General features: G+C 61.3%; 2 protein-coding genes across 3 annotated transcripts; both read right to left on the minus strand.

Annotated features, from left to right (window-relative positions):
- Positions 1–600: 600 nt before the first annotated feature.
- On the minus strand, positions 601–15,896 carry LOC142025071 (caM kinase-like vesicle-associated protein). Of its 2 annotated transcripts, XM_075017529.1 has the most exons (11): positions 15,790–15,896; positions 9,860–9,955; positions 8,994–9,125; positions 8,454–8,528; positions 7,972–8,110; positions 7,336–7,456; positions 3,015–3,090; positions 2,627–2,763; positions 2,109–2,187; positions 1,668–1,755; positions 601–1,159 (listed from the first exon to the last, which is right to left on the minus strand). In XM_075017529.1, the coding sequence occupies exons 2-11, from the start codon at positions 9,952–9,954 to the stop codon at positions 1,001–1,003; spliced, it is 1,101 nt and encodes a 366-aa protein (XP_074873630.1). In that variant the 5' UTR covers position 9,955; positions 15,790–15,896; the 3' UTR covers positions 601–1,000. The 2 variants fall into 2 exon arrangements, with proteins under 2 accessions (XP_074873630.1, XP_074873631.1); XM_075017530.1 differs by lacking the exon at positions 7,972–8,110.
- Positions 15,897–17,257: 1,361 nt separating this feature from the next.
- On the minus strand, positions 17,258–25,209 carry NDUFB11 (NADH:ubiquinone oxidoreductase subunit B11). Its single transcript, XM_075017587.1, has 3 exons — positions 24,994–25,209; positions 18,659–18,789; positions 17,258–17,450 (listed from the first exon to the last, which is right to left on the minus strand). Exons 1-3 carry the CDS (start codon positions 25,183–25,185, stop codon positions 17,321–17,323), a joined length of 453 nt encoding a protein of 150 aa, XP_074873688.1. The 5' UTR covers positions 25,186–25,209; the 3' UTR covers positions 17,258–17,320.
- Between the last annotated feature and the right edge of the window lie 921 nt (positions 25,210–26,130).

Consider the following 26,130-nt stretch of genomic DNA (forward strand, 5'->3'; position numbering starts at 1 on the left):
GCAAGGATCCTGTGCCCTGGTGTGAAGCAACTGCCCATGACAGACAGAGAAGGCAACTGCAGCCACCTTTTAACAAACACTTTTTGAGTGGAATTTCCCGGGTTTTAAACAACCGTTCCACCGGGAGCGACGGTAGCAGGGGGTGCTGCTGTGACTCAGCCTGTCTCTCTGAACGCCCCAGACTTGGCTTGGCGACCCCCATTGGCAGCTTTTAATCCGGTCAACCATTTCTGCATGGATTTTCCTTGGGTTTTCTACCTAGCTCCGGTGCTTCAGAGCCAGGGGAGGGTTAGGAGCTGGGACTCCTGCGCTCTCTCCCCAGAAGTGAGGCCTGGTGAGGCAAGGTATCGGGGCTGGGAACCAGGAGGCCTGGGTTCCTTTCTTGGCTCTGGGAAAGGAGTGGAGGTTAGTGGCTGAGGGAGGGGAGAGCCAGGACTCCTGGGTTCTAGTCTCTGCACCAGGAGAGGAGTGGGGCTAGCAGTCTTCAGCCTTCTCTCCTGTCCTCTCCCTTCCCCAATCCCTTGGGAGGAACAAGGGAGGAAAAAGTGTCCAGAAAAGCTGCCAGAGACAGATCCTCTGTTTATTTTGTCACTTCCAGGCTCCCTGCAAGGGCTGGGTCGGGCGCAGGGCCCACTTGGAAGGGGATGGGGCAGCCTGGGATTTCCGTATTAAAATAGCATCTTCATAAAACATGCAGCCGGCCTGGAAGATGGGTATGCACATCTTGCTCCTGGCTGAGCTGGGCCGGGGTGAGGGCTAAGCCAGGCTGGGAACAGGATCCACAACCATCCATCCCTGCTAGGTGTGCCGGCTCCCAGCTGGCCTCAGGGCGGGAGGCTGGCTGGGGCAGCATGTGGACCCATGGCCATTCCCCATCCTGCTCCACTCCAGCCTAAGGGCAGGGACTGGGTGGCTGGGGTGGGGTCAGGGAATGGGACTGGGGCCTTTCCCCTCTGGGGGTGCTGGGTCTGATCCAGGTGCACGGAGCTGTACAAAGGGGTTATTCCGTCAGGTCTTCAGTGGGCCCTGCTGGCTGCCCGGTGGGGGGGTCTGTGGGGCGGGCCCCCTCCACCAGCACTTCTGGGGGTGATACAAGGGGATGGGTGCCAGGCTCCAAGGCGCGAAGTCGCTGCATGAAGGTGGTGACTCGAATGGCCTTCTGTGGGGAGAAGGGAACCGGTCACACAGGGCTCCCCGTGCTGTCCCCCCACAACGCTGCAGGTCCTGCTCCCTGCCCCATGGCACATGGAGAACACCTCCTACCCAGCCCACAGCCCGCTCCCTGCCCCACAGTGCAGCCCTGCCTGCTAGGGGAGAGCACTTCCTACCCAGCCCACAGCCTGCTCCCTGCCCCATAGCAGTCCACAGCTCCCAGTCCTTCCTGAGAGGGGAGCACCAGCCCGACCCCACCCCCACCCCACAGAACCCCTCTCCAGCACCCAGCCCTGCCTTCCAAGCCACAGCCCCCTGCCCAGCCACTACCCCTCTCCCTGCCCCACAGCACCCCACAGCTCCTGGCCCTTCCTGAGAGGGGAGAAACGGCTTGCCCAGCCCCTGACTCTACTCCCCACCCCACTGAACCCCTCCCCAGCACCCAGCCCTGCCTTCCAAGGCAGAGTCCCCTGCCCAGCTCCCACGGCTCCCTCTGCCACCCCGGGGGGACTCACCCGCCATTTGGCTTTGGCGAAGTTCTTCCGGATCTGAGCACAGACTCCCTCCTTGAGGTTCTTTTCCGCGGCTGCACTGCCGGCAATCCTGGGGGCCAGTGTGGAGGGAGGGTGATGCCGTGGATGGGGGGCAGATGGATGGGGATCAGCCGAGATGTGTAGGGGTGATTGGGGGATGTACAGTGGGGAGGCACAGAAAGGCCCCGGAGTGGGGGAAAAACATTGGCAGCCTTGAGCCTGGGCAGGCTGGGGGGAGCTGTCCCCAAACCAGAGTCTCCAGCTGAGGCTCCGCAGCAGGGGGACACCCCCCCACAGCACCGGCCAGACCAGCCCACGTACCCCCCAGCAGGCTCAGACCATGTGATGCCCACATGGCCTGCCCCTCCCACATGCCCACCTTCCATTCACTCTCCTGCCCCTCCCCCATTGCCCCCCACTCACCAGATGTGCCCCAGGGCCTCCTGTGCTGTGATCCTCTGGTCCTGATCCACCTCCAGTAGCTGCGACACCAGTGACTTGGCTACAATGGGATGGGGGAAGGTCAGGGAGGAGGAGGTCTCCCCCCCATCCCAGAGTAGCAGGGAGATTGGGGCGGGGGGGAAGTGGGGCAGACTCTAGGGAGTTGGCGGATGGCAGGGGGGATCTCACAGGTGGAGTAGGTCTCATCCCAGCAGGGTGGGAGCAGGGTAGTGTGGTGATGTGGGGGGCAGGGGGGTCACTGGCCAGGGAGATCTCACCCCAGTAGGGCAGGTTGGGACTGAAGGGGACAGTGGGGTGCTGTGGGGGGCAGGGGACTCACCAGCTGGGGAGATCTCACCCCAGTAGGGCAGGTTGGGACTGAAGGGGACAGTGGGGTGCTGTGGGGGGCAGGGGACTCACTGGCAGGGGAGATCTCATCCCAGTAGGGCAGGTTGGGACTGATGGGGACAGTGGGGTGCTGTGGGGGGCAGGGGACTCACCGGCAGGGGAGATCTCATCCCAGTAGGGGGGATCGAAGCTGTAGTCCCCAGCCAGGATGCGTCGGAAGAGCTGCCGGTCATGGCCCCGGCCAGACTTCTGGTCTGTGTCGGCATAGAACGGGGGGTTCCCCGACAGCCTGTGGCGGAGGGATGCCAGGAGGTGTCATGGGGACCCTGATACCCCCCGGGGACACTCTGACACCCACCTCCTGCCTCCCTGGAACCCCAGCCCCAGCCCTGCCCCCTCCTGGAGCCCTGGACCCGACCACTTCCCTCCAGCCCCAGCCCCCCTCCGAGCCCTGGACCTGACCCCAACCCCTCCCTCAGCCCCAGCCCCCCACCCCCGAGCCCTGGACCCAACTCCTCCCCCTCCCCAGCCCCCACTCACAAGATGAAGAGGATGACCCCTGCTGCCCAGCAGTCCACTGGGCGGCCGTAGCGTTGCCGAGCGATGACCTCCGGGGCTGGGGGCAGAGAGATGGGGTGAGACCCACAGGCATGACAGGCCAGCTGGGAGGAGGAGGAGGGGCAGCGGTCCCCACGGTGGGGGAGGGGAATGATACCCAAGGGAGGGCCAGGCAGGGCCCCCTCCGTTGGAGCGGAGGGCCCTACGCAGGACAGGGTGGGGAGGGCCCAGTTCAGGTACCCAGGGGAAGAGCTGAGGGGTGGGGGCCACAGCCAGTGCTGAGGAGCAGAGGGATTCGTACCCCGTGTGACAGATGCCCTGTGCCCCCCGCACGCGCCCCACTCTCAGCGAGCCGAGCTGGAGACCACTCTGCGAGCAGTTCCCTAAGCTCCCGGTGCAGCCCCCTACCCACAAACCAGCTCCTCAGGCCCAAAGACACCCAGCCAGCCGGCAAGGGGCTACGGGACCCGTGCATGTGCCACGCCCCTTCACCAGCGGGGTATTTCCTCTTCACCCCAGGGAGGTTTGGGCTGAGGCACGAGGGGCTGTGTATCTCCTTGGGGCATGGGAGGGCAGCAGCCCTCCCAAGGGGGGGAGACCATATAAATATACTGCAAGTGAGGACCACGGTCCTGTCATAACCCTGGGTGCGTGCCTCAGTTTCCCTGGGCACAGTGCCCTCAGAGGGATAGCTGCCTGGGGCCATATCATCACAAAATAAACAAGCAGTCCTGTAACACCTTAAAAACTAACAATTTTATTTATTAGGTCATGAGTGTGCCTGGGTGAGACCCCACAAAAGCTCACGAGCTAATAAATGAAATTGTTAATTTTGAAGGTGCTACAGGACTGCTTGGGTTTTATAGTCAGAGATGCAAGGAAGACGACCTCAGCCTCCTGCACGCACACAACAGCCGTGGTAGGGATGTGGCCAGGAAGCAGGAAGGAGGGGCTTGCTGGGTGCTGGGACCAGACACTGGGGGTGGGGCAGGCTGGGCTGGTTCGGGGTGCAGGGAAAGAGCCAGGCCCTAGCTCTGGGCTCCCCCCTCTCCAAGATGGATGGCACTGTCAGTTCCTGGTTTCTGGGCTGACAAGTCTGTTCTAATAACCTTCTGCCCCCTCCACTGGCTGGGAATCGCCTCTGGCTGCGGGTGGGTGTGCAGGACCTGAGCAGTTCTGTGATGCTGGTGCCAAAAGTGGGATGTGCTGCACCCCATGGATGGAACATCTGGCAGTAAGTGACTGGGCAGCAGCAAAACACAGCTGGGTTAACAAGAGCCAGGTGTGCCGAGGCCAGGGAGGTGCGGTGCCAGGGCAGAGGGTCCAGCACCATATCCCCTGCGGGGGACTCCGGAGGAGGCAGCACTCTGGAGGGCTCTTCCTGGGAATCCTGGGGTGCTGCCAGCACTGGTCTGTGCACCCTCCACCCAGGGGGCCATGGGGCAATGGCCTCCAGCCATCTGGAGCTGGGTAAGGTGAGGGAGCTACACAGTGGGACGTTCGCCAAAGCCCAGCTCACTGCCCGGCTGGGGGACAACGAGCACAGGAAGGAACCAGCCTCCCCTCCCATCCCGTCCAATGCGGCCCTGGTGCCCACGCCAGCTCCCGTCCCATCCTGTCCAACGCTGCCCCATGGCCCACACCGGTTCCCATCCCAGCAGGACAGGGCCTACCTTCAGAGCCAGGGGCCCCCAGGAGCCAGGCACCCACCTGTCTCTGATGGGCACGTGGTGAGAGTACACCTGAAATGGGGGGCCAAGGACGGCCTCAAGGAGGCGGAGGCACACTGTCACTTACCACTGGGGTGGTGATGTGGGTGGCCTGGAGGGCTGGCCAGGCAAATCCCCACAATGCCCTGGTCAGCACCAGCCAGAGCCAGTGAGGGGCGCTCTGCCCGGGCCAAGGGGAAAGCAGCCACGAGGCCACTGCCCAGCACAGAAAAGCCTTTGCGAAGGGGCTCTGGAGATGGGGGGCCCAGCACGGCAACGCCGTCTGCGGAGTACGTCCTGGTGGGTGGATTTGACCGCTCGCTGCCCCAGGCAGTGGCCCTGCCGCTGCCGAGGCCGCGGGGCTGGTCATTTTCAGCACAGTGGAGTTCCCATGCTGGGCCTCACAGACCCGGGGTCCAACTTTCTGCCAGCCCTACCCAGGGCTGGTGGGGGAAGTGTGGGGTCCAGCCCACCTGGGCCACGACCTATCGCCCTCAGTCCAATGGGCTGGTGGAGAGGTTCAGTGGGACCCTAAAATATTTACTGTCCCGTGCATAGGACACACTGGGCCGGCTGCCCCAGGTTCTGTGCCTTGGGGGCCACCCCAGGTGTCCCCTGGATGGGAGGGAGGAGGGTTATGTGGGGCAGGGCGCAGTGGGGGTGGTAGCAGGCAGTGGCAGCAACAGGAGAGGGTCGGCTCATCTCATCTGTGCTCCACTGCACTGTGCCCTACTGAGCTCCGCCATCCAGCCACCCTCCAGCGTGTGGGCCTCCCCTATGGCGCTGCTCCCCAGAAAGGACGGGTCGATCCGGTTGGGTGTCACAAGCTCAGTGCCATCGCCATGTCCGACGCCCACCCCAGGCCCAGGCCTGGCGCCCTCCTGGACTAGCCGGGGGATCTCGCGGCCACACCACCACAGACCTCACTAGATGCCCGGCTCAAATCGGCGCTCGTCACCCCCTTGGGGATCTCTGAGTTCCTGGCCCTGCCTGTGGGCCTCAAGGGGGCACCGGCCAGCACCTGCGTTCCAGCTGCGGAGGGGGATGGAAGCTTTCACCCTGGCTCACATCGGTGACATTTGTGTCTGCAGCCAGACATGGGAGGACCATGTGTCCCAGGCCAGCCAGGTGCTGCCCCGACTCCAGGGGGCCGGGCTGACTAGGAAGGTGGCGAAGTGCGAGGTGGGGATGGCCAAGGTGACCTACCTGGGCCACAAGGTGGGCAGCAGCTGCTTAAAGCCAGAGCCAGCTAAAGTGGAGGCTGCCAGCGACTGGCCGGTGCCCCAGACTAAGCAGCAGGTCCAGGCCTTCACGGGGATGGCAGGGTTCTACCAGAGGTTTGTGCCCCATGTTAGCTCCATCACAGCCCCCCTCATGGAGCTGTGCGAAAAGGGGAAGCTGGACCACGGACCAGCTGGTCTGGACCGACCAGTGCCTGGGGGCTCTGTGTGCTGGAGGCGGCCCTGGGCAGGGCCCCAGTGCTGGTAAACCTGACTGTGAGAAGGCCTTTGTGGTGTTCACCAACAGGCAGACCTTGGGCGCTGATGCCAATGAAGGTGGGCGACAAGGGGAGAGACCAGTGGGAGAAGCTGCCGCCCTGGAGGCAGAACTATGCTCCACAAAGTCATGTCTGGCCCCGGGGCAGCCCGTGGAGCACTGCAGCCTTATCCGTTTGGGCAGCATGTCACCATGTGCACTGACCTCTCTCCCCCGACCTGGCTGCACCCAGCTGCTCCTGCAGGACCACGCCGTGGGCTTGCCCAAGCTTTCCCCCGGAGCAGGGCCTGAACCTCCCCAGGTCACTGGCTGAGGGACCCCACTTGGTTCACTCTCCTGGCGGGAGACGTGCCCAAGTGAGGACTTTTCCCTGGGCACGGCACCGTTACCTAGGTGGTGATGGGACTCACAGGTGTGACGCCCACTGAGGGAGGCTACGCACATATATAGCGGCTGATGCCCAGGAAGCAGGAGGGGCCTGGCTGGGGGGCTGGGAGTGGGGCAGTCTGGGTTGGCACGGGGTGCAGGAGGAGGGCCAGGCCCTAGCTCTGGGCCCCACTGTCCCTCAGAGGGATGCTACTGGTGGCTCCTGGTTCCTGGGCTGAGAAGTCTGTTCTACACTGTGTCCCTGTTGCCTCATAACCCTTCTGTCCCTCTGGCTCACTGGAAGTCGCCTCTGGCTGCGGGTTCTCTGAACCCTCCATACTTCAGTGAGGGGGGCGCAGGTACTTGGGAGGCGTGCCCAGGTATGCAGGCAGGAAGGAGGAGGTACCTGGGGGGGGAATGCCCAGCTATCTGAGGGAGCATGGGCCCAGGTGCTGGGAGTGGGGGGAAGTACGGGTACTCGGGGGTTACCCAGGTATTGGCAGAAGAGGGAGACTGTGTGCAGCTGCACAAGGGGACCAGACCCAGATACTTAGGGTGGGGAGGGGGGGTCTTAGCCGGGGTTTTGAGAGTGGAGGCAGTACCCAAGTACATGGCAGGGGAGGGGGATGGAAGCTGTGCCCAGGTATGCGGGGGGCGGCATATACAGGTATGTGGAGGGGAATGGGAGGACTGTAGCCAGGTACTCGGAGTGGGAGGGGGAGGGGCCATACCCAGGTACTCGGGTGTCCCGCAGGGCTCCGTGATGGCTCCATTCTCAAAGCGCGACAGGTAGAAGTCCCGGAGCACGACCTTGGTGTGGCTTTGCTGGGTGTGATAGACCAGGTTCTCCAGCTGCGGGGGGGGAGCTCCAGGTGTCAGACCCCCCAGCAGCCCCACAGCACCAGCCCCACAGCAACCCCTCCCCTGCTGGCCCCATATCGACCCCTCCCCCACACCACTCTGCTACCCCTCTCCCCAGGCTGTCCTACCCCACAGGACCCATCCCATAGCCAGCCTGCCCCCCCCTTACTCCCACACGCCATCAGCACCGCACAGAAGTGGCCGCTAGAGGGAGGATGTGAGCCAGAGAAACCAGCCCGCAAACCATCCTGAAACCCTGGAGCCAGGACACCTGGGTTCTCCCCTCCCCTCCAGGAGGGGAGCGGAGTCTGGTGCTTAGAGCCGGGGGCTGGGAGCCAGAACTCCTGGGCTCCTTCCCCATCTCCAGCGGGGGAGTGGCTCTAGAGGTTAGAGTGGGGTGGGGAGGTGCTGGGAACCAGGACTGCTGGGTTCTGTCCCTGGCTGGGGTCAGGGCGTGGGGCCCAGTGGGCACAGTTGGAGTGGGGCAGCCACCCCAGCTGCCTGACCTTGAGGTTGCGGTGCACGATGTGCAGGCTGTGCAGGTAGGCCAGGGCCTCCAGCACCTGCCGGATCAGGCTGCTGGCATCTCGCTCCGTGTAGCAGCCCAAGTCCAGGATCCAGTCAAAGACATCCCCACCTGTTGCCCTGCGGGGGCAGCACCAAGCCAGCTGAGCCTGGGGGACCCCAGGCCCCCCACAGCCTTGGATCCCCCTGCGCCTAGCCAGGGAATTTTCTCCATCATGCCACCTCCCAGCCCTGGGACAGCCCCTTGAAGCGACCCCATTCCAGGCTGCCCACCACCTGTACCCATCCCCTCTGCTCCCAGGGCAGGATCAGCCCTACCACTCCTTCCCAAACGCTGGCATTCTCCTCGGCCAGAGAACCCTCCGCCACTCCCAGCCCAAAGGGTCTCCTCTCCCCGCCAGCCCCGAGGTATGCTGCACCCCTGGGGTCACCCCCCAGCCCTGGGGTCACCCCCCATGCTCACAGCTCCTGGATGATGTAAAACTCCTTGCGTGTCTCAAAAGTGTCGATCAGCTGCAGGATGTTGGGGTGACTCACCCTGGGAGGGGAACAGAGGAGTCAAACCAATGGTACCACTTCCCTCTTGGCCTGCCCTGCTCCCCTGCCAGCTACAGAGATGCCCCCTCCCCCTGCTGCTGGGAACCAGGCACAGCAGAGAGCCTTGAAGGGCCCAGAGGCCTGGGCCCGCCTCAGTTTCCCTCACCCAGCCTTGAGCCTGAAGGGGAGGGGCTGGCTGGAGGCCGGAGACATTCGGGGAAGGTGAGGGGAACCCCAGTGACAGTCATGGCCCCCTGCCCCAAAGGCACAGTGCTGGGAGGACAGACTGGCGCACTCTGGGGCCAACAGAGACGTGGCAGGGGCAGAATGGTGCCGCTGCACAGGGACATGCTGAGGCTGGCCTGCCTCAGTTTCCCCCCGCGCCACCCCCCACCCAGCACAGGCAGGGCTGGGGCTGGAGGAAAGGGACTCAGGAGCCCGGGGGCAGTTCCCGCCCAGCACCTACATCTTCAGGATGAGGATCTCGTTGCGGGCGGCCTGGCGAACCTTCCGGCCGTCCCGCTTCCGGAACCGCTTGCAGATGACGAGCCGCTCCGTACGGCGCTCCCGGGCCAGGCAGAGCTCGCAGAACTCCTTCCTGTGGGGGGGATGTCTCAGAGCCCCCTGGACCCCTATTTCCCCGTGCATTCCGCTCCCTGTAACCCCCCAGCCCCCCGCTGCCCTCTGCAGGGCCCTGCCCCCCAGCTTCCCCTGCATCCTGCCCCATGTAACTCTCGCAGCCCACCTGTGATGAGTGTATGAATCACTGGGATTTCCCTGCCCGGCCTGTGCCTCAGTTTCCTCTGCCAGTTGGTGTCCTCCAGGGCTGCCCCACCTAACCTAGTCCGGCTCTGCTGCACAGAGGCACAGAGCTGGATCAACCCACAGATGGAGGGGCTGGGAGGCCAGGCCAGCTCAACAGGTGTGTGTTGTGTTGGGGATACTGGTGCACACGGGGAGGGACTGGGACAGCCTCTGCCTTGCAGGCATGCAGCATCTCAGCCAGGCCCCAGGATGCCCCAGTAATTGCCCAGCCCCCCCAGGTGTCATCCCACTGGGGTAGGCACATATGTCCACCACCAGGACGGGCAGTGCCAGGGCCTGGTTCTGTCCACACCGTTGTCCCTGTGCCCAACCCGATGTTCCCTGCACTGTCCCCGTGGGCTCTTGGGAGCAGTGAGGGGCCCCAGCCTGGCCCATTCATCCCAGGGCCAGGCATTTTCAGGGGGCTCCCCTGGAGTTGGGTAAAACTATCCCCTTGCCAGAGATTCAGGGAAACTGAGGCAGGGGAGGGGCTGTGGGGAGCTGGAGGCCCCCGGCCCTGATACTCACACGCTCAGCAGCTCCCCGATCTCGTACTTGTCTGCGATGTCAGCCACAGTATTGTAGCTCTTCTCCTCCCGCAGCTGCAGACACCCCCACGGCATCCTGGGGGGGTGGGGGGAGACACAGTCACAGGCCCCCCATGGCTTCTGCTGTACGGGGCTGGAAGGGCTCCATATGGGACCTGGCTTGGGGCTGGGAAGAGCTGCGGGGTTTCAGATGTCAGGTCCCCTGGAAATTCCCTTCTTGTCTGGGCCGGTATCTGCTCACCCCCACGCCCCCCACAGGTGTGCGCCTATGCCCCTCCCAGAACCAGGGTGAGAACCCAGGAGTCCTAGCTCCCAGCCCCCTGCTTTAACCACCAGCCCTGCTCCCCTCCCAGTGCTTGGGAGAGAACCCAGGAGTCCTGGATCTCAGCTCCAACCACTAGTTCCCATTCCCTTCCCTGCGCTGGGGAGAGAACCCAGGTGTCCTGGCTCCCAGCCCCCCACTCCCACTAGACCCCGGTTCAGGGCATGAAATCTACAGGCAGCAGCTGCTGCCTGGGATCCAACAGATGACTGGACTGGGCCGGGCCGGGCCGGGCCAGGCCAGTGGGGTGGCGGTGGCGGGGCTGGCGGGGGGCACTGATTGGTGACAACCGGCCAGATGGACCCAGAGCTCTCCAACCCCCCCAGCTCATCACCCCGGTTGTTGCCATGGCAACCCAGATACAGCAGCTTGAATGTAACAGGAGCCAAAACTGGTGTAACCTGAGGGGAGAGCGGCACCCAACAACCACATCGCACAACCCAGACAGGTACACGGCACCCCCCAACACACACACCTGCACACACACAACTCCCCCACATATCCTGTCCCCCCACACCTTTCACACACACACACAACCGCACACCCCCACATATCCTGTTCCCTCACACCTCACACACACACACAACCACACCCCCCCACATATCCTGTCCCCTCACACCATTCACACACACAACTGCACACCCCCACATATCCTGTTCCCTCACACCTCACACACACACACAACCACACATCCCCACATATCCTGTCCCCTCACACCATTCACACACACAACTGCACACCCCCACATATCCTGTCCCCTCACACCTCACACACACACACAACCACACCCCCCCACATATCCTGTCCCCTCACACCTTTCACACACACAACTGCACACCCCCACATATCCTGTTCCCTCACACCTCACACACACACACAACCACACCCCCCCACATATCCTGTCCCCCCACAACTTTCACACCCCCCCACATATCCTGTCCCCCCACACCTTTCACACACACACACAACCACACCCCCCCACATATCCTGTTCCCTCACACCTCACACACACACACCACACACCCCCACATATCCTGTCCCCTCACACTTTTCACACACACAACTGCACACCCCCACATATCCTGTTCCCTCACACCTTTCACACACACACACAACCACACCCCCCACATATCCTGTCCCCCCCACCTTTCACACACACACACAACCACACCCCCCCACATATCCTGTCCCCCCCACCTTTCACACACACACACAACTGCACAGCCCCCATATCCTGTCCCCCACACCTTTCACACCCACACCCACACCCACACCCACCCACATATCCTGTACCCCCACACCTTTCACACACACACACAACCGCACACCCCCACATATCCTGTTCCCTCACACCTCACACACACACACAACCACACCCCCCACATATCCTATCCCCTCACACCTTTCACACACACAACTGCACACCCCCACATATCCTGTTCCCTCACACCTCACACACACACACAACCACACACCCCCACATATCCTGTCCCCCCACAACTTTCACCCCCCCCACATATCCTGTCCCCCCACACCTTTCACACACACACACAACCGTACACCCCCACATATCCTGTTCCCTCACACCTCACACACACACACAACCACACACCCCCACATATCCTGTCCCCTCACACCTTTCACACACACACACAACCACACACACACACATATCCTGTCCCCCCACACCTTTCACACACACACACAACTGCACACCCCCACATATCCTGTTCCCTCACACCATTCACACACACACACAACCACACCCCCACGTATCCTGTCCCCCCCACCTTTCACACACACACACAACCACACACCCCCACATATCCTGTCCCCCCCACCTTTCACACACACACACAACTGCACAGCCCCCATATCCTGTCCCCCACACCTTTCACACACACACACACCCACACACACCCACATATCCTGTCCCCCACACCTTTCACACACACACAACCGCACACCCCCACATATCCTGTCCCTTCACACCTTTCACACACACACACAACCATACACCCCCACATATCCTGTCCCCTCACACTTTTCACACACACAACTGCACACCCCCACATATCCTGTCGCCTACACCTTTCACACACACACACACAGCCACACCCCCCACATATCCTGTCCCCTACACCTTTCACACATGCACAACCGCACACCCCCACATATCCGGTTCCCCCCCACACCTTTCACACACACACAACTGCACCTGTACACATATCCTGCACAACCTTTCACTCAACTACACACATACAATCTTACACCCAATGCACAGCCACTCCACACTCACATTCTACACACATCCTACACCCCAGAAAACCACACACACATCCCGCACACCCACTGTGCACACATGCCATGCCCATTGCACACACACACAACCTCACAACCCACACAGAACCACATGCACTCTGCACACCCACTGCACAAACACACACCACAAAGCCTCACACACCCCACACCCACTGCACACTTTCTCCACAATCTCCCCACTCCAAACCCACATATCTATTACACTCACACCCCACAACCACACACACACCAATGACCCCGACCCTCCACACACATACCCCACAACCATACATCCACTGCAAACATAACCCACTCACTGTGTACACACACACCACCACCTCACACATTTCTAAACTCACCCCTCAAAGCTCCTCACATTGTGACTCCCCAAAAAAACCTTACAAGCTGGCACCCATGCCCGCAACTCCACATCCACAGTGCAGACACTCCACAACCACACCCCTACGAGCCCTCTTCAACCAACAAGCACCTCATGGCCACATCCCCCCACAACCATCCCCCCACTGCGACAGCCCCACCACTGTACACATACTGGCATACACTCCACTAACCCCCACACCTAACAGCTGCACATCTACTGCAACACGCCCCCACAACGACACACACAGTGACACAAACCCACAACCACACCCACAACCCCTCACACCCACCCACACTGGCAAACATCCCACAACTGTGCAACCACTTCAACACACCCCACAACTGCACACAGTCCACTCCCTCACATAGGCTGTAACTCTCACCCTGTAATTCTACTCTCGCCTCAAACTCCATGCACACCCCATACATCACACAACTGCCCATACACTGACACCCCCCCACAGTCGCTCCCCAATTTCACAACCATTCTTGCATGGCAGCACAACCCCCATAACCACACACACCCACATCTGCACATAACCACTGGCACACACCTTACACATCCACTGTAACACAAACCTCACAGCCCCTCTGCACTGCAACAGAGACCCCACAACTCTACACATGCTACACCCCTCCACAACCACACACTCCACTGCAACACACAACCCACAACTGCACCCACATCTCCATACCGTGACAAATTCCACAACCCCACACCCACTGCAACGCACAACCCGCACATCTGCACACACTGTGGCATCCCTCCACAACTGTGCACACATTCTGCTCCACACACCACAGTCACTCACACACACATACTCATGACACAGCTGAACACATGCACACCACACAAACGACTCACACCACACAAATCTCCAACTGCACACGCCATATACAACTGCACACATACACTGACACACTGACAGAAACCACAGCTCCACACACCACACTCACCCCATCCCACACAAACTTTGACACACACCACACCACACGTACACCCCCACAACCACACAATACACACACACTACACGATTGTTCCCATGCACTGTGATAGTTGCATAACTACACAATCACACCACACCACCGCACACACTGCAACACCCCCTATCTGCAGGCACACACCCCACAGTCATGAACATTCACTGTGATACACACACCACAACAGCACACACTTTCATGCACGCAATCCAACTGCACATACTCTCTGCAACAGAAACCACGATTGCACAGTTATGGCAATATCAATATCATACCAAGACAACTGTATGCACATGCTGCGACAAACACAGATTACAACACAGTGACACATGCACCACAGCCAGGAGCACACAATGCAACAGACACAGCACAGCCACACACACACACTGCAACACACACAGCAGACCGCAGTCTTGCAGACATACGCAGACCATGAAAACAATCCCCCACCACTCAACACAACATATGAAACAAACACACAGTAACCACACGAACAGCACAACTGTACCCAACATTCAAACACAACACGGCTACTGCCAGAACGAATCAGACACACAACACAGCTGGGCGTGAAGACACCACATAGCACACCTGCACGGATGCAGAGTAACACACAACACAGCGTCACAGCTGCACAACAAATGAAAGACCACCACACTCCAGCTACGCATCCGCACACACTGCAGGGCCCAGTCCCTCCAGCAGGGGATGCACAAGCACACAGTGGAACCAACATCACAACCAAGCATACACAAAGCGTGGCAGACACCACAACTGCACACACACACAGTGCAACAGACGTCACAGCTGGGTGCACACAGTGTGACCAACACAACTGCATCCACACAGTGCGACAGACACAACTGTGTGCACACACGACAGACACCACAACTGCACACATGCATATGGTATGACAGACATCACAGCGGCGCACACACAGTGCAACAAACACCACAATTGCACACACATACAGTGTGACAGATAGCACAGCCGCATGTGTAAGTGTGACCAACACAACTGCACACACACATACAGTGCGACAGATACCATGACCACACACAGGCATACAGTGTGACACACATCACAACTGTGCACACACAGGGTGACCAACGCCACAGCTGCACGCAGGCTTGGAAGAGGAGCGGCTGAGAACAGAAAATGCCCAGAACACCTGGAGGTGAGTGAGAGCCGCCAGGGTCAGCGAGTAACCTGGGGTCCCCCCAGCACCCTGCCCCCCACGGCATGGCACAGCACAGCACCCCTAGTGCCGGCCTGGGGCACAGGCCCCCTCCAAAGAGCCAGTCTCCAGCTGCCTCCGACTTGGCCAAACTTCACCTGTTGGTTCGCCGGAGCAGCCACCCCCTGGGGGACAAGAGCCCACCCCAGCGTAACCACCAGCCCTGAGACCCCAGGCATCCGGGCTCCTGCTCCCGTTTTCCATCCATGGGTGGAATAAGTTTTGTTCTGGAGGCCCGTGCAGATGTGCACCACCAGCTGGGATGCTGTGACACTGCAAACCAGCTGGGTGAACCCATGGGGGCAACTTAGAGGGAACACTCCCCCCCACCTCCCTGCTCTAACCACAACTCTCTGTGCCCCCCCCCTCCAGCAAGTGAACCCAGGAGTCCTGGCTCCTAGCCTCGCCCACGCTCCACCAACCAGCCCCCACTGCCCTCCAGGGCTCAGGGTGAGAACCCAGGAGTCCTGGCGCCCAGCCCCCTGATCTAACCACTCGCCCCCTCTCCCCTCCTAGAGCTAGGACAGACTCCAGGAGCCCTGCCTCCCCCTCCCACCCCAGAGCCTGGGAGTCAACCCAGGAGTCCCGGCGCCCAGCCCCCTGCTCTAACCACTAGCCCCCGCTCCCCTCGCGGGGCCAGGGAGGGATCCCAGGCGTCCCGCTCCCCGCCGGCCCCTCCCCGCCCTACCTGGGGCTGGGGGCGGTCAGCGCCGCCCGCGGGCGGAGGGGAGCATGGCCGGACTGCGGCGCGCTGCTCCCGGCTCCCCGATCCGCCGGGGACTGAGCCCAGCCCCACCCGGAGCTGCGCGGAGCCGAGCGGCCGCTGGAGGGCGCGGGGCGGAGCGGGAGCGAGAGAGAAATAGGTCGGGGGGCGGGCAGGACGCCTGGGTCCGCTCCCTGCCCTGGGAGCGAGGAGCTGGGCGGGGCTGGGCTATTCTGCGCCCCCGGGAGGTTCGGGTCCCGCGGCCCCGGCCGCACACGGCGGGAGAAGGAAGCGGCTCGTTGGGGACTTCAGAGTCACAGCGGGCGGGTCTGCCGAGCTCACGGCCCTGCCCCCTCCACCCCCGTTCCAGACCCCCACCCCACTCCCTCCTGCTGCGCTGGACCGGACCAGGCTCAAATGCTCCCTCCCCCCCCCCCCCGCCATCTCCCAGAGCCCAGCTCAACTCGTGGCAGGTAACAGCAAAGCCCCCGCCCAACTTCCCACAGGGGCCAACCCTCCATTTAGACCCCACCATCTTCCCCCCGCATGGGAACCTGCAGGAGCCTAGCTGCAGCCACCTCTGGGGCAGAGCAGCTGGAAGCAGCCACACACAACACTGGGCAGCCCTGGTGCCCCAGGCCCAGCCCTGCAGCCCCTGGCGGGGGGACAGCTGAGGCCCAGCCCCCCCCAATGCCGCCAGAATGCTCGCCTGGGGCTGGGATGCTATTTCTGGCCCTGCCACCAGCAGAGCAGCCACCGCAGCAGCAGGACAGAACTGGGGCTGACGCAAGAAGGTGCGTAGCAGAGTCAGCAGAACCGCTCCCAAGAGGCGGGGAAGGCAGGACCGCTGGGTCTGCTCGCTGGCTGCAGAGGGATGTCTAGGTCCTGCCCCTGGTGCGGGGGAAGAGGGTGCCTGGGTCCTCTCTCAGGTTCAGGGATAGTGTGGCAGGATGTATGCATTCAGTCTTGCCAGCGAGGGGCAGTGAGCATCTGACGCTCCCGGGCTCACTGTAACTCAGTTTCCTCAAGAGAATGAGGGCAGCTGAGCGAGCCCTGGGGAGGCAGGGGCAGGGGGCTAGGGTGAGGTAGAGGCAGCTGTGGGGGGTGGAGGGAGAGGGGACAGAAAGCATGCGGGCACACAGAGGGATGGGGAATGCAGAGTCAGAGGGGGTGCATCCTGTTGCTCCTACCTTCACCTCTTGCCCACACCAAGATGCAGTGACCCGAGGGGGTGGGGGGGGGGGGCAGGAAGAGCAGCTAGGGAACAGCCCCATCCCCTCACCCACAGGCAGAGGGAACAGGGTGAGAGGCGGAACTTGGGCCACCTGGGCTGATCCCAGAGAACCCTCTCAACCAGCACCTGGGTAAGTCAGAGCCCCCTCCCCCATGCACAGGATGGGAACCCAGGAGTCCTAGATCCTTGCCCCACCCCACACAGACACAGAGGCAGGGCCAAATGGCTTAACAGGTTTATTCCCACAGCCCAAAGGAGGGGGGCGCAGGGGCCCAGCACCCCTCACTCCTCGTCCTCATCAGGCAGCACCAGCTTGCTGGGGTCAAAGTAATTTGAGTCCAGGAGGGGCAGCCCCAGGCGCTCCCGCTCCTTCACCAGCCGTTCGGCCTCCCGGCGTGCCCACTTCCGCGAGCTGGGGAGAGAGAGAGAGCGGGCGCTGTGGGGAACCAGCCAGATGCCAGCCCAGCCCCCCGCCTGACCACTCCCTGGAGCCAGCCTGTCTCCCCTCCACCTGCTGTCCAGGCTGGCACCCCAGAGGGGACAGGCCCCTGCCCCATTCCCACTCCCACCCAGCCACGAGCACAGCTAGCCATGGGCAGAGCCAGGGCACTGGATCTGCCCCTGAAACAACACCTGGCAGTCCATGGAGCAGCTGGTGGGAGTGGCCCCAGCCCAGAAGAGTCCAGCAGGCCCCCAACGTGGAGGGGCTGAGGGGAGCAGGTGCCTGCATGCAGCTGGGCCAGGGTAGGGTGTGGCGCACAGGCCAGGCTGCCTCAGCACTGAACAGCTGGGCTGGCAGGGAGCATGGGTCAGGAGTGAGGGGCCTCGGCAGCGCTGGGGGAGCAGGAAGGGCTGGACGCTGTCGGGCAAGAGGTCATTCTCCACGCCAGGAGCAGCTGAGTCAACACACAGCTCCCAGCCAATGCCAGCCACTCACTCAGCCCCACGGGCCCTGTTCTCAGCCAGGGCTGGTGGGGGCACCATGGGGGACATCTGCGATGCAGATGTCCCAGCCCCGGCCTCCCACCACCAGCAACCAGTGAGAACACGCGCTCCCCGCACACCCGGGAGAGTTCAGGCCGCTCTCACCACTCGCCTGGCTGGCATTCAGCCAGAGTTCCCAGCTCACTGCTGAGCCCACAGCGCCTTGCCCTGGCACAGGGCAGCACCTCCTGCTTTGCAGCCAGGTACGGAGGCTGGCCCACAGAGCTGGGCCCCTGCCCCACAGTGCCCCCTAGCCCTGCAGCCGGGCACAGGGACAGGCCATGGCTGGCTGCTCTCGGGGAGCTGCACTGCTCCTTCCTGCCAGCCAGCGTGGTATATTTAGCCCTGCGGGGCGGGGGGGACAGATGCTCCGAGGTGGGGAGGGGGGCTGCTGACGCACATAGAGCCAGCAAAAGAAAAGCAACTTATGCTGCTGCCACTTCCGTCTGGTGGCAAAGCCGAGAGCTCCCGAGGCCCAGCCCCGCTGCCCCCCCCCCACCGCGAACCCAGGCATCCTGGCACCAAAGCCCCTGGATCCACCTCCTCTTCCAGAGCTGGGGAGAGAACCCTGGAGTCGGGGCTCCCAGCCCCCTTCTGCTGCTTCCCATGTTGGCTGCCTGGGCCCACCCCACTCACCCGTGGTCTGGCAGGTAGTGCAGGAAGACGGCCCCCCCGGTGATGCAGAGGGAGACCCCGAAGAAGAAGGTCAGGCGCATGTTCCACAGGTCCATGACCGGGTCTGGGTCGAAGCCATGGTAGTCAGGGTTCTGGGGGGCAGACAGGGGTCAGCTCCTGTCCTGCCCATGCCACAGCATAGGGGGACTTGCCCTGCTGCCCCCAGCCTGGCACTCCACTGACCACCACCTCCCAATCCAACCCCATCTAGCACCCCCAATGCCCCCTGGCACCCTAGGGACTCCCCAGCCAGAGCTGTCCCTGCCTGTGCCCTTCCCATAGCAGCTGTGATGCCCCCAGGCCTGCAGTGCACCCCACATCCTGCCACTCACCTACCTCTGCCTGTGAGCCAGAGCCCCCCACCCCAGCCCCCACAGCCTGTCCCCATTTGCCACCAGCTTTGCCTGCACCAGTTAGTGGTGAAGACACAGCAGGACTCCCAGGTCCCCCCTTGCCAATTCTGTGAGGGTAGTGATAGCTAGTGGTTAGAGCCAGAGGGGATGGGCACCAGGACTCCTGGGTTCTCCCTCGGGGTCTGGGAGGAGGGGGCTGCAGAGCTGGGGGTGCCTGGCTTTGCCTTGTGTCCCCTCACCCACTCTCTAGCTAGCATGAGTCAGGCAAGAAGCAGGTCGCCGAACCACCACCCCCGCACGCGGGTCGCTGAACCACCACCCCCGCACTGCACCAGCTGCCCTGCCCTCCCCCCAGCAGCTGGCGCAGTGCAGGGCAGAGCCAGCTCCAGGGAAGAGCAGGGTGCAGAGATGCAGGTTCTGGGAACATTGGGCCGGGGCAGCCACACCCAACTTCACACAGGGACAGCTTGTCTGGTGCAAAGATGCTGCCACCTCTGGGGCGGGGCGGGGCGGGGCTGTAGCCAATAAAGATCAGAAATGGAGCAGCTGGCTCCATCAGCATGACACACCCAGCGCCCAGCTGGACTGTCAAGGGACAACACCCCCGCCCAGCTGAGCCTCCCCCAGCCCTGGCAGGGGAAATCACCCTCAACCACTCCGCCCAGCACATCACCCCCCACAACACCCAGCCCTGCCAGGAGAAACTACCCCTTGCTGACCCCCCCCCCCAGCACAGCATCCCCTAGTGCCCAGCCAGGCTGGCAAGGCAGGGTGCCCCATGCTGACCCCTTGCCCAGCCCCCCCTCACAGCAGAGCATCCGCCAGTGTCCAGCCCTGCCAGGGGAGAGCGCCCCCAGCTGAGCTCCCTGCCCCCCACAGCACAGCATCCCCCAGCACCCAGCCCTGCCTGCCAGGGGAGAGCACCCCACTGCACAGAGTCCATCCCCAGCTGCCGGGGGCGAGTGCCCCCCACTGAGCCCACCTCCCCCCAGCACCCAGCCCTGCCTGCCAGAGGAGAGCACCCTGCTGCCCAGTCCCCTACCCCTCACCACAGCCCAGCTCCACTGAGGCTGCCCCCACCCCAACTGCAGGGGAGGGCGTGCTGGGGTGTGTGAGGCAGTGCTGGGTGTGCGGGGGAGGCATCCTTGACATACCAGGAACAGGAGCTAATTATTCCCATTGTTGTCAGCCAGCCCCCATGACATCGCCCCGCCCCTGCCAGCGCCCCCATCCCTCCCAGCTCCACGAAAGGAACCAGGGGGCTGCACCCCCAGGGCTGCTACTGCAGGGAGCGAGACTGGTGCTATCACACAACACCCTCCCTGCCCCCAAAAGCTTCCTAGGGCCAGGGCTGGAGCCCAGGAGTCCTCATTCCCAGCCCCACAGCTAACTCATTAGCCCCTGCTCCCCCAAGCCAGGGAGGGAACCCAGGAGTCCTGGCTTCCCGCCTTCCCCAGGGTCAGCATGGCCAGTGCCGGCTGAGCTGCATGAGAACAAGGGGGATGTTCAGCTGCACTTGTGCAAGCCGCTCCCTTGAAAGCCACTCTGCCTTGGGGCCTGGCCACCTGACCCCAGCCCACTGGTGGCTGCATCTCTGCACTGGGTGAGCTGTTACATGTGGCTGTTTTCCAGAAGACTGCCCCAGAGGTGGCTGCATGTCAGCATGGGGCAGGGAGTAATCCAGCCAGGCCTTTGTGTTGCAGCTAGGGGCCAAGCCACCTGTCCTCCCAGCTCACTGGAATCCTCCCATGCTAACATAACTGCACTATCCCTGCTGGGATTCAAGGGAGTAGGGAACCCCCCCCCCCCACTTCTGCCAGCCCTCTCCACCACCCCTTCCCCCAGCTCCCCAGGCAGCAGCTGGATTCCCCAGCCGCTCACAAGTGAATCTGGGAGGGGAGTGAGGAGGGGCTGGGAGTGGAGTCTGGATTTTGCCCTGGCCCACGGAAGCAGGCGTTCCACGCAGTTTGAACAGGCAGTGATGTGATGGCAAGGCCAGGGAGGTGCTGGCTGGCTTGGGAGGCCCCAGCAAGAGAGGGAGCTAGACTTAAAATAACCCAGCTCGCCGCCCCCCTCCCACAAGTGGAGGAGCTCCAAAGCCCAGACAGCCCAGCTCCTCCCTCAGCAGGAGCCCGTTAGCGCATCAAGGACAGCTGTGATTCACAGCTGCAGCAGCTGCCCCACAGGTGAGTCACCAAAGCAGCCTCTCTCTGTCCTCCAGTGCTCTCCCCCACCCTGCTCTTTCCCCAGCACTGGGATGCAGCCACCTCTGGCATGAGGCAGCTGGGGACTGGCCACGCACACCACCATCAGTGTGGATCATCAGTGTGCGGCACCCCCTGCTGGGGAGGTAAGGGGTTTGCTGCAAACCCTCACCAGGCACAGCCCTGGTGCGAGGCTGGCTGCAGCTGGCAGGTTCCCAGCTAGAGTTTAACACCCTGGGGCAGGGAATGGCCCACCCAACCCTCAGAGTAGCACACAGCATGGGCCTGCTGTGTGTGGTGGGGTGGGGCAGTGGGGCAGGACCCCATGGGAGCTGAAGACTGGTGCATGGGCAGAAGCCAACAGGCCAAAGGTGACTCAAAGGGGGAGGGGAATGGTCCAGGGTGGCTGCCAACTCATGAGACCCCACTCCCCTCCCAGAGCCAGGGAGAATGCAGGAGTCCTGACTCCTGCCCCTCCACTCCTCCCACACCACCAGGGAGGGAACACAGGTGTCCTGAGTGAGCAGAGACCAGAGCACTGCCATAGGTCAAGCAGGTCTCCCCATTCCAGCAGCCCCCAGAGCCAAATCCCCCTCCTGGCCTATGGCCAGGGCTGGCTGTAGCTGGCTCCGCATTTGGCACCATCTGCAACCCTCATATCATGGGCCACACAGGGGAATCGAAACAGGGAAACTGAGTCAGGGGGGCGGGAGGGAGCTGGACACCAAGGCCAGGATAAAGACTTAGAAAACATTCCGTCCCAGAGCGAGGGAAGAACCCAGGAGTCCAGCTCCCCCAGACTCCCCCCGACCTTACAGAGCTAGGGAAGAACCCAGGAGTCCCAGTCCTTGGCCCCCACCCCCAGAATCAAAGCCTGGACACCAAACCTCCCCCACTCCCCTCCCACGGCACTGGGCTGGGAACAGTGGCTCCCAAGGCCTGTAGGCACCGAAGTCAACGAGGCAGGGCACTGAACCCCCACTGGCCAGCCCGGTGGCACCAGGCCCTGGGGCAGCTGGCAGAGCCACCTGCCGCTCCCATAGAGGGAGCTGCTGGGGACTGCCGGGAAGCTGACAGAGTAGCTCCAGCATGGCACTGGGGGGCGGCGTGGGCATCTTCCTGGCAGTACAAGGGTGCAGAGAGCCAGGCAGCAGCCTGGTGCTAGACACAGGGCCCTTCTGAGGCAGCGTTACTCGCATGTGACCTCGTCCGACCCCCACCAAGGGCGATACACAAAGGAGACTGGGCGGCAGCCCCTCTGAACAGGCAGATCCCAGGAAGGAACCCAGGAGTCCTGGCCACCCCTCCCCCGACTAGCCACTATCCCCTAACTCCACTCACAGACCCACAGAGAAAATCCAGGAGTCCTGGATCCCGGCCCCTTCTGCAGCAGCCTGAGGTGCCTATTGCCATGGGTCTGACGTGCAGAGCTCATGAGTTCTCAGACTGGGGCCGCCCGCTGCGGCTGGTGCTAAGGGGGGGTGACTGGGGCAAGGGGAGGGGATGGCCCCTCAGCTGTGCAGGGCTCTCCCCCCGTAATACTGTCTCTGCCAGCTCATTTCGCTCTCACATGCCCTGGGCACCCTAATCTGACCCCAATCTCCACCCCCTCATTGTCAGCCCCACAGTCACCCTCTGCAAGTGATCTCTACTGCCCCCTCCTCCTGCTGCTCCCCCACCAACCCCAGTTCTGCCCTACCACCCTTTCCCCAGCTCCCCAACCACCCCTCATCTCTCATGGAAACCCCAGCTTCCAGGCTGTTTACTCTTATCCTCCCAGTATCCAGGCAGCTCAGAAACCTCACCCCAACCATACAGAAGGGAAACTGAGGCACAGACCAGCCAAGGGATGGGTGCAAAGTCAGACAAGGAGCCTGTTGCAAGCCAAGAACTGAATCTTGGGGTCTCAGGCTACAGCCTGAAGTTGGACTCCCCTCACCACACCTGTCCCCCACTCTGAGATCCCTCCCGCCCCATGCCACCTGCCCCCTCCCCAACCCATGCACCCTGCACCTTCAGCTCCCCCTACACCCACCTGGAGGATGCGCTTCACCCTTCCACCCTCTGCCTCACAACCCTGAACCCTTCCCCCATAGGTCCCCCTGCTCCTCCCCCAGACACCCCACAACTGCAAGCACAAGTCATCTGCAAGCACTTGGAAGGTAGTAAAGTGATAGGGAACAGCCAGCATAGTTTTGTAAACAACAAATCATGTCAAACCAACCTGATAGCTTTTTTTGACATGATAATGAGACTCGTAGATAAGGGAGAAGCAGTGGATGTGGTATACCTAGACTTTAGTAAAGCATTTGATACGGTCTCGCATAATATTCTTATCGACAAACTAGGCAAATCCAACTTAAATGGGGCTGCAATAAGGTGGGTGCATAACTGGCTGGCTAATCATACCCAGACAGTAGTTGTTAATGGTGCTCAATCCTGCTGGAAAAGCATAACAAGTGGGGTTCCGCAGGGGTCTGTTTTGGGACCAGTTCTGTTCAATATCTTCATTAATGATTTAGATATTGGCATAGAAAGTACGCTTATTAAGTTCGCAGATGATACCAAGCTGGGAGGGGCTGCAACAACCTTGGAGGATAGGGTCATAATTCAGAATGATCTAGATAAATTGGAGAAATAGTCTGAAGTAAACAGGATGAAGTTTAATAAAGATAAATGTAAGGTGCTGCACTTAGGAAGGAATAATCTGTTTCACACATACAAAATGGGAAAAGACTGTCTAGGAAGGAGTACAGCAGAAAGGGATCTAGGGGTTCTAGTAGATCACAAGTTAAATATGAGTCAACAGTGTGATGCTGTTGCAAAAAAAGCGAACATGATTCTGGGATGCATTAGCAGGTGTGTTGTGGACAAGACACGAGAAGTCGTTCTTCCGTTCTACTCTGCGCTAGTTAGGCCTCAGCTGGCACAGTGTGTCCAGTTCTGGGCACCCCAATTCAAGAAAGATGTGGAGAAATTAGAGAAGGTCCAGAGAAGAGCAACTAGAATGATAAAAGGTCTGGAGAACATGACTTATGAAGAAAGGCTGAAAGAACTGGGCTTGTTTAGCTTGGAAAAGAGAAGACCGAGGGGGGACATGATAGCAGTTTTCAGATATCTTAAAGGGTGTCATAAGGAGGAGGGAGAAAACTTGTTCTTCTTGGCCTCTGAGGAGAGAACAAGAGGCAATGGACTTAAGCTGCAGCAAGGGAAGTTTAGGTTGGACATTAGGAAAAAGTTCCTAACGGTCAGGGTGGTCAAGTACTGGAATAAGTTGCCAAGGGAGGTTGTGGAATCTCCCTCGCTGGAGATATTTAAGAACAGGTTAGATAGATGTCTATCAGGGAGGGTGTAGATAGTGGTCGGTCCTGCCGTCGGGGCAGGGGACTGGACTCGATGGCCTCTCAAGGCCCTTTTCGGTCCTAGTACTCTATGATTCTATGAACTGCTGCACCCCCTGCCCAAGCCCCCACCTCCTAACGTTACCTCCTGCCTCACACCCAGCACAACCTGCTGCCTCCCTCCTCTTCTCCCCAGTTCCCCCTGCTCTCATCCTGAGCACCACCACACCCTTCCCCTCCTCACACCCCACCCCTCAGCACCCCCCGCCCGGACACCTCCAAACCCCTCCCCTCAGCACGCCCCGCCCGGACACCGCCAAACCACTCCCCTCCCCAACAGCCCCAGCCCCAGCCCCGCCCCCAAGGGCCCTACGGCCCACAGCTCCCCGCCCTCTCACCTTGCGCAGCGCCGCCACGCCCATCGCCTCCTCGTGCGGCTCGTGGTGCGGAGGCTGCTCGGCAAAGGGCGGGGTCACAACCGCGGCCGCGGTCCCGGCCCCGCCCCCCGGGCCCGACCCCCCGCGAGACCCGCGAGCCGGGAAGCCCCACAGCAGGAGTCCCCGCCGCGCGCACCGCCCCAGCGCCGCCATCACAGCCCTAGGGGGAGGGCGCGAGCGCGCGGAACCGGAAACCCCGCCCTGCGCGGCCGCACGCAATGAGGAGCCCGGCAGGAGCTATTTCACACCGAGGCAGAAAGCGCCACAAGGAGACTGGAGCTGAACGGGGCGGGCTGTGGGCCGGGTTAAATACTGGCTTTCGGGGACTGTACCATATTTTAGGGGGACTAAGTAATAGCAAAGGCACCCCTCACGGGATAGTACCATATCTGACTAGGAGTGTACCATAAGGGCCACATAGTTCCCTCCCCCTTTCCGGCCTGTACCAAATCCTGTCTGTATACAGGGCGGGTGGGAAGGGGAAATTACCCCCACCCCGTTGCCAGGTTTTCCTCCCTTCCTCCCTGCTGCCGGCCATGACAGCGGAACCCAAGGCAGCCTGGGAGCTGTAGTTCCTTGGCCAGCTCCCGGCCTAGGGAGCCGGCCCTGACACAAGCAAGGAACTGCATTTCCCAACATGCACCTGCAAACTAGCAAAAGGAAACTAACTATGCAGATGTTTTAGAGTGCAGGTACGTAGAGATCCACCCGCTCAGGTTTGATGTTACAGGGTTCATTTCAGGCACCTGGTAGGGATGTGTGAAGTCGAACAACCTACCTCTCATGCTGGCAAGTTCTCCCACCAACCTCCCTCAGTGAGGACGGCCAGATAAGTCAATCCTAGCTTAATCGATTCCAGCTAGGCAATTTGTAGCTGGAATTATGTAGCTAAGATTGACTTTCGAGCCTACTAGACCTGCTCTGGGACACTGCTGTGAACTTATCATGAAGAAAAGTTTGTAGTTACCTAAAATCTATTTCATTATGACTAGCCTAGACATTGTCTTACCTGAAAAGCTCTGAAGATGAAAATGGAATACTTGAGAGGATGGCACAATTTAAGAGGTCTTGCAGCAGTGCAGACCAGGAGAGGAGAAG

Source organism: Carettochelys insculpta, chromosome 22 (genome assembly GCF_033958435.1).
Source record: "Carettochelys insculpta isolate YL-2023 chromosome 22, ASM3395843v1, whole genome shotgun sequence".
In the NCBI taxonomy this organism is placed as follows: Eukaryota; Metazoa; Chordata; order Testudines; family Carettochelyidae; genus Carettochelys; species Carettochelys insculpta.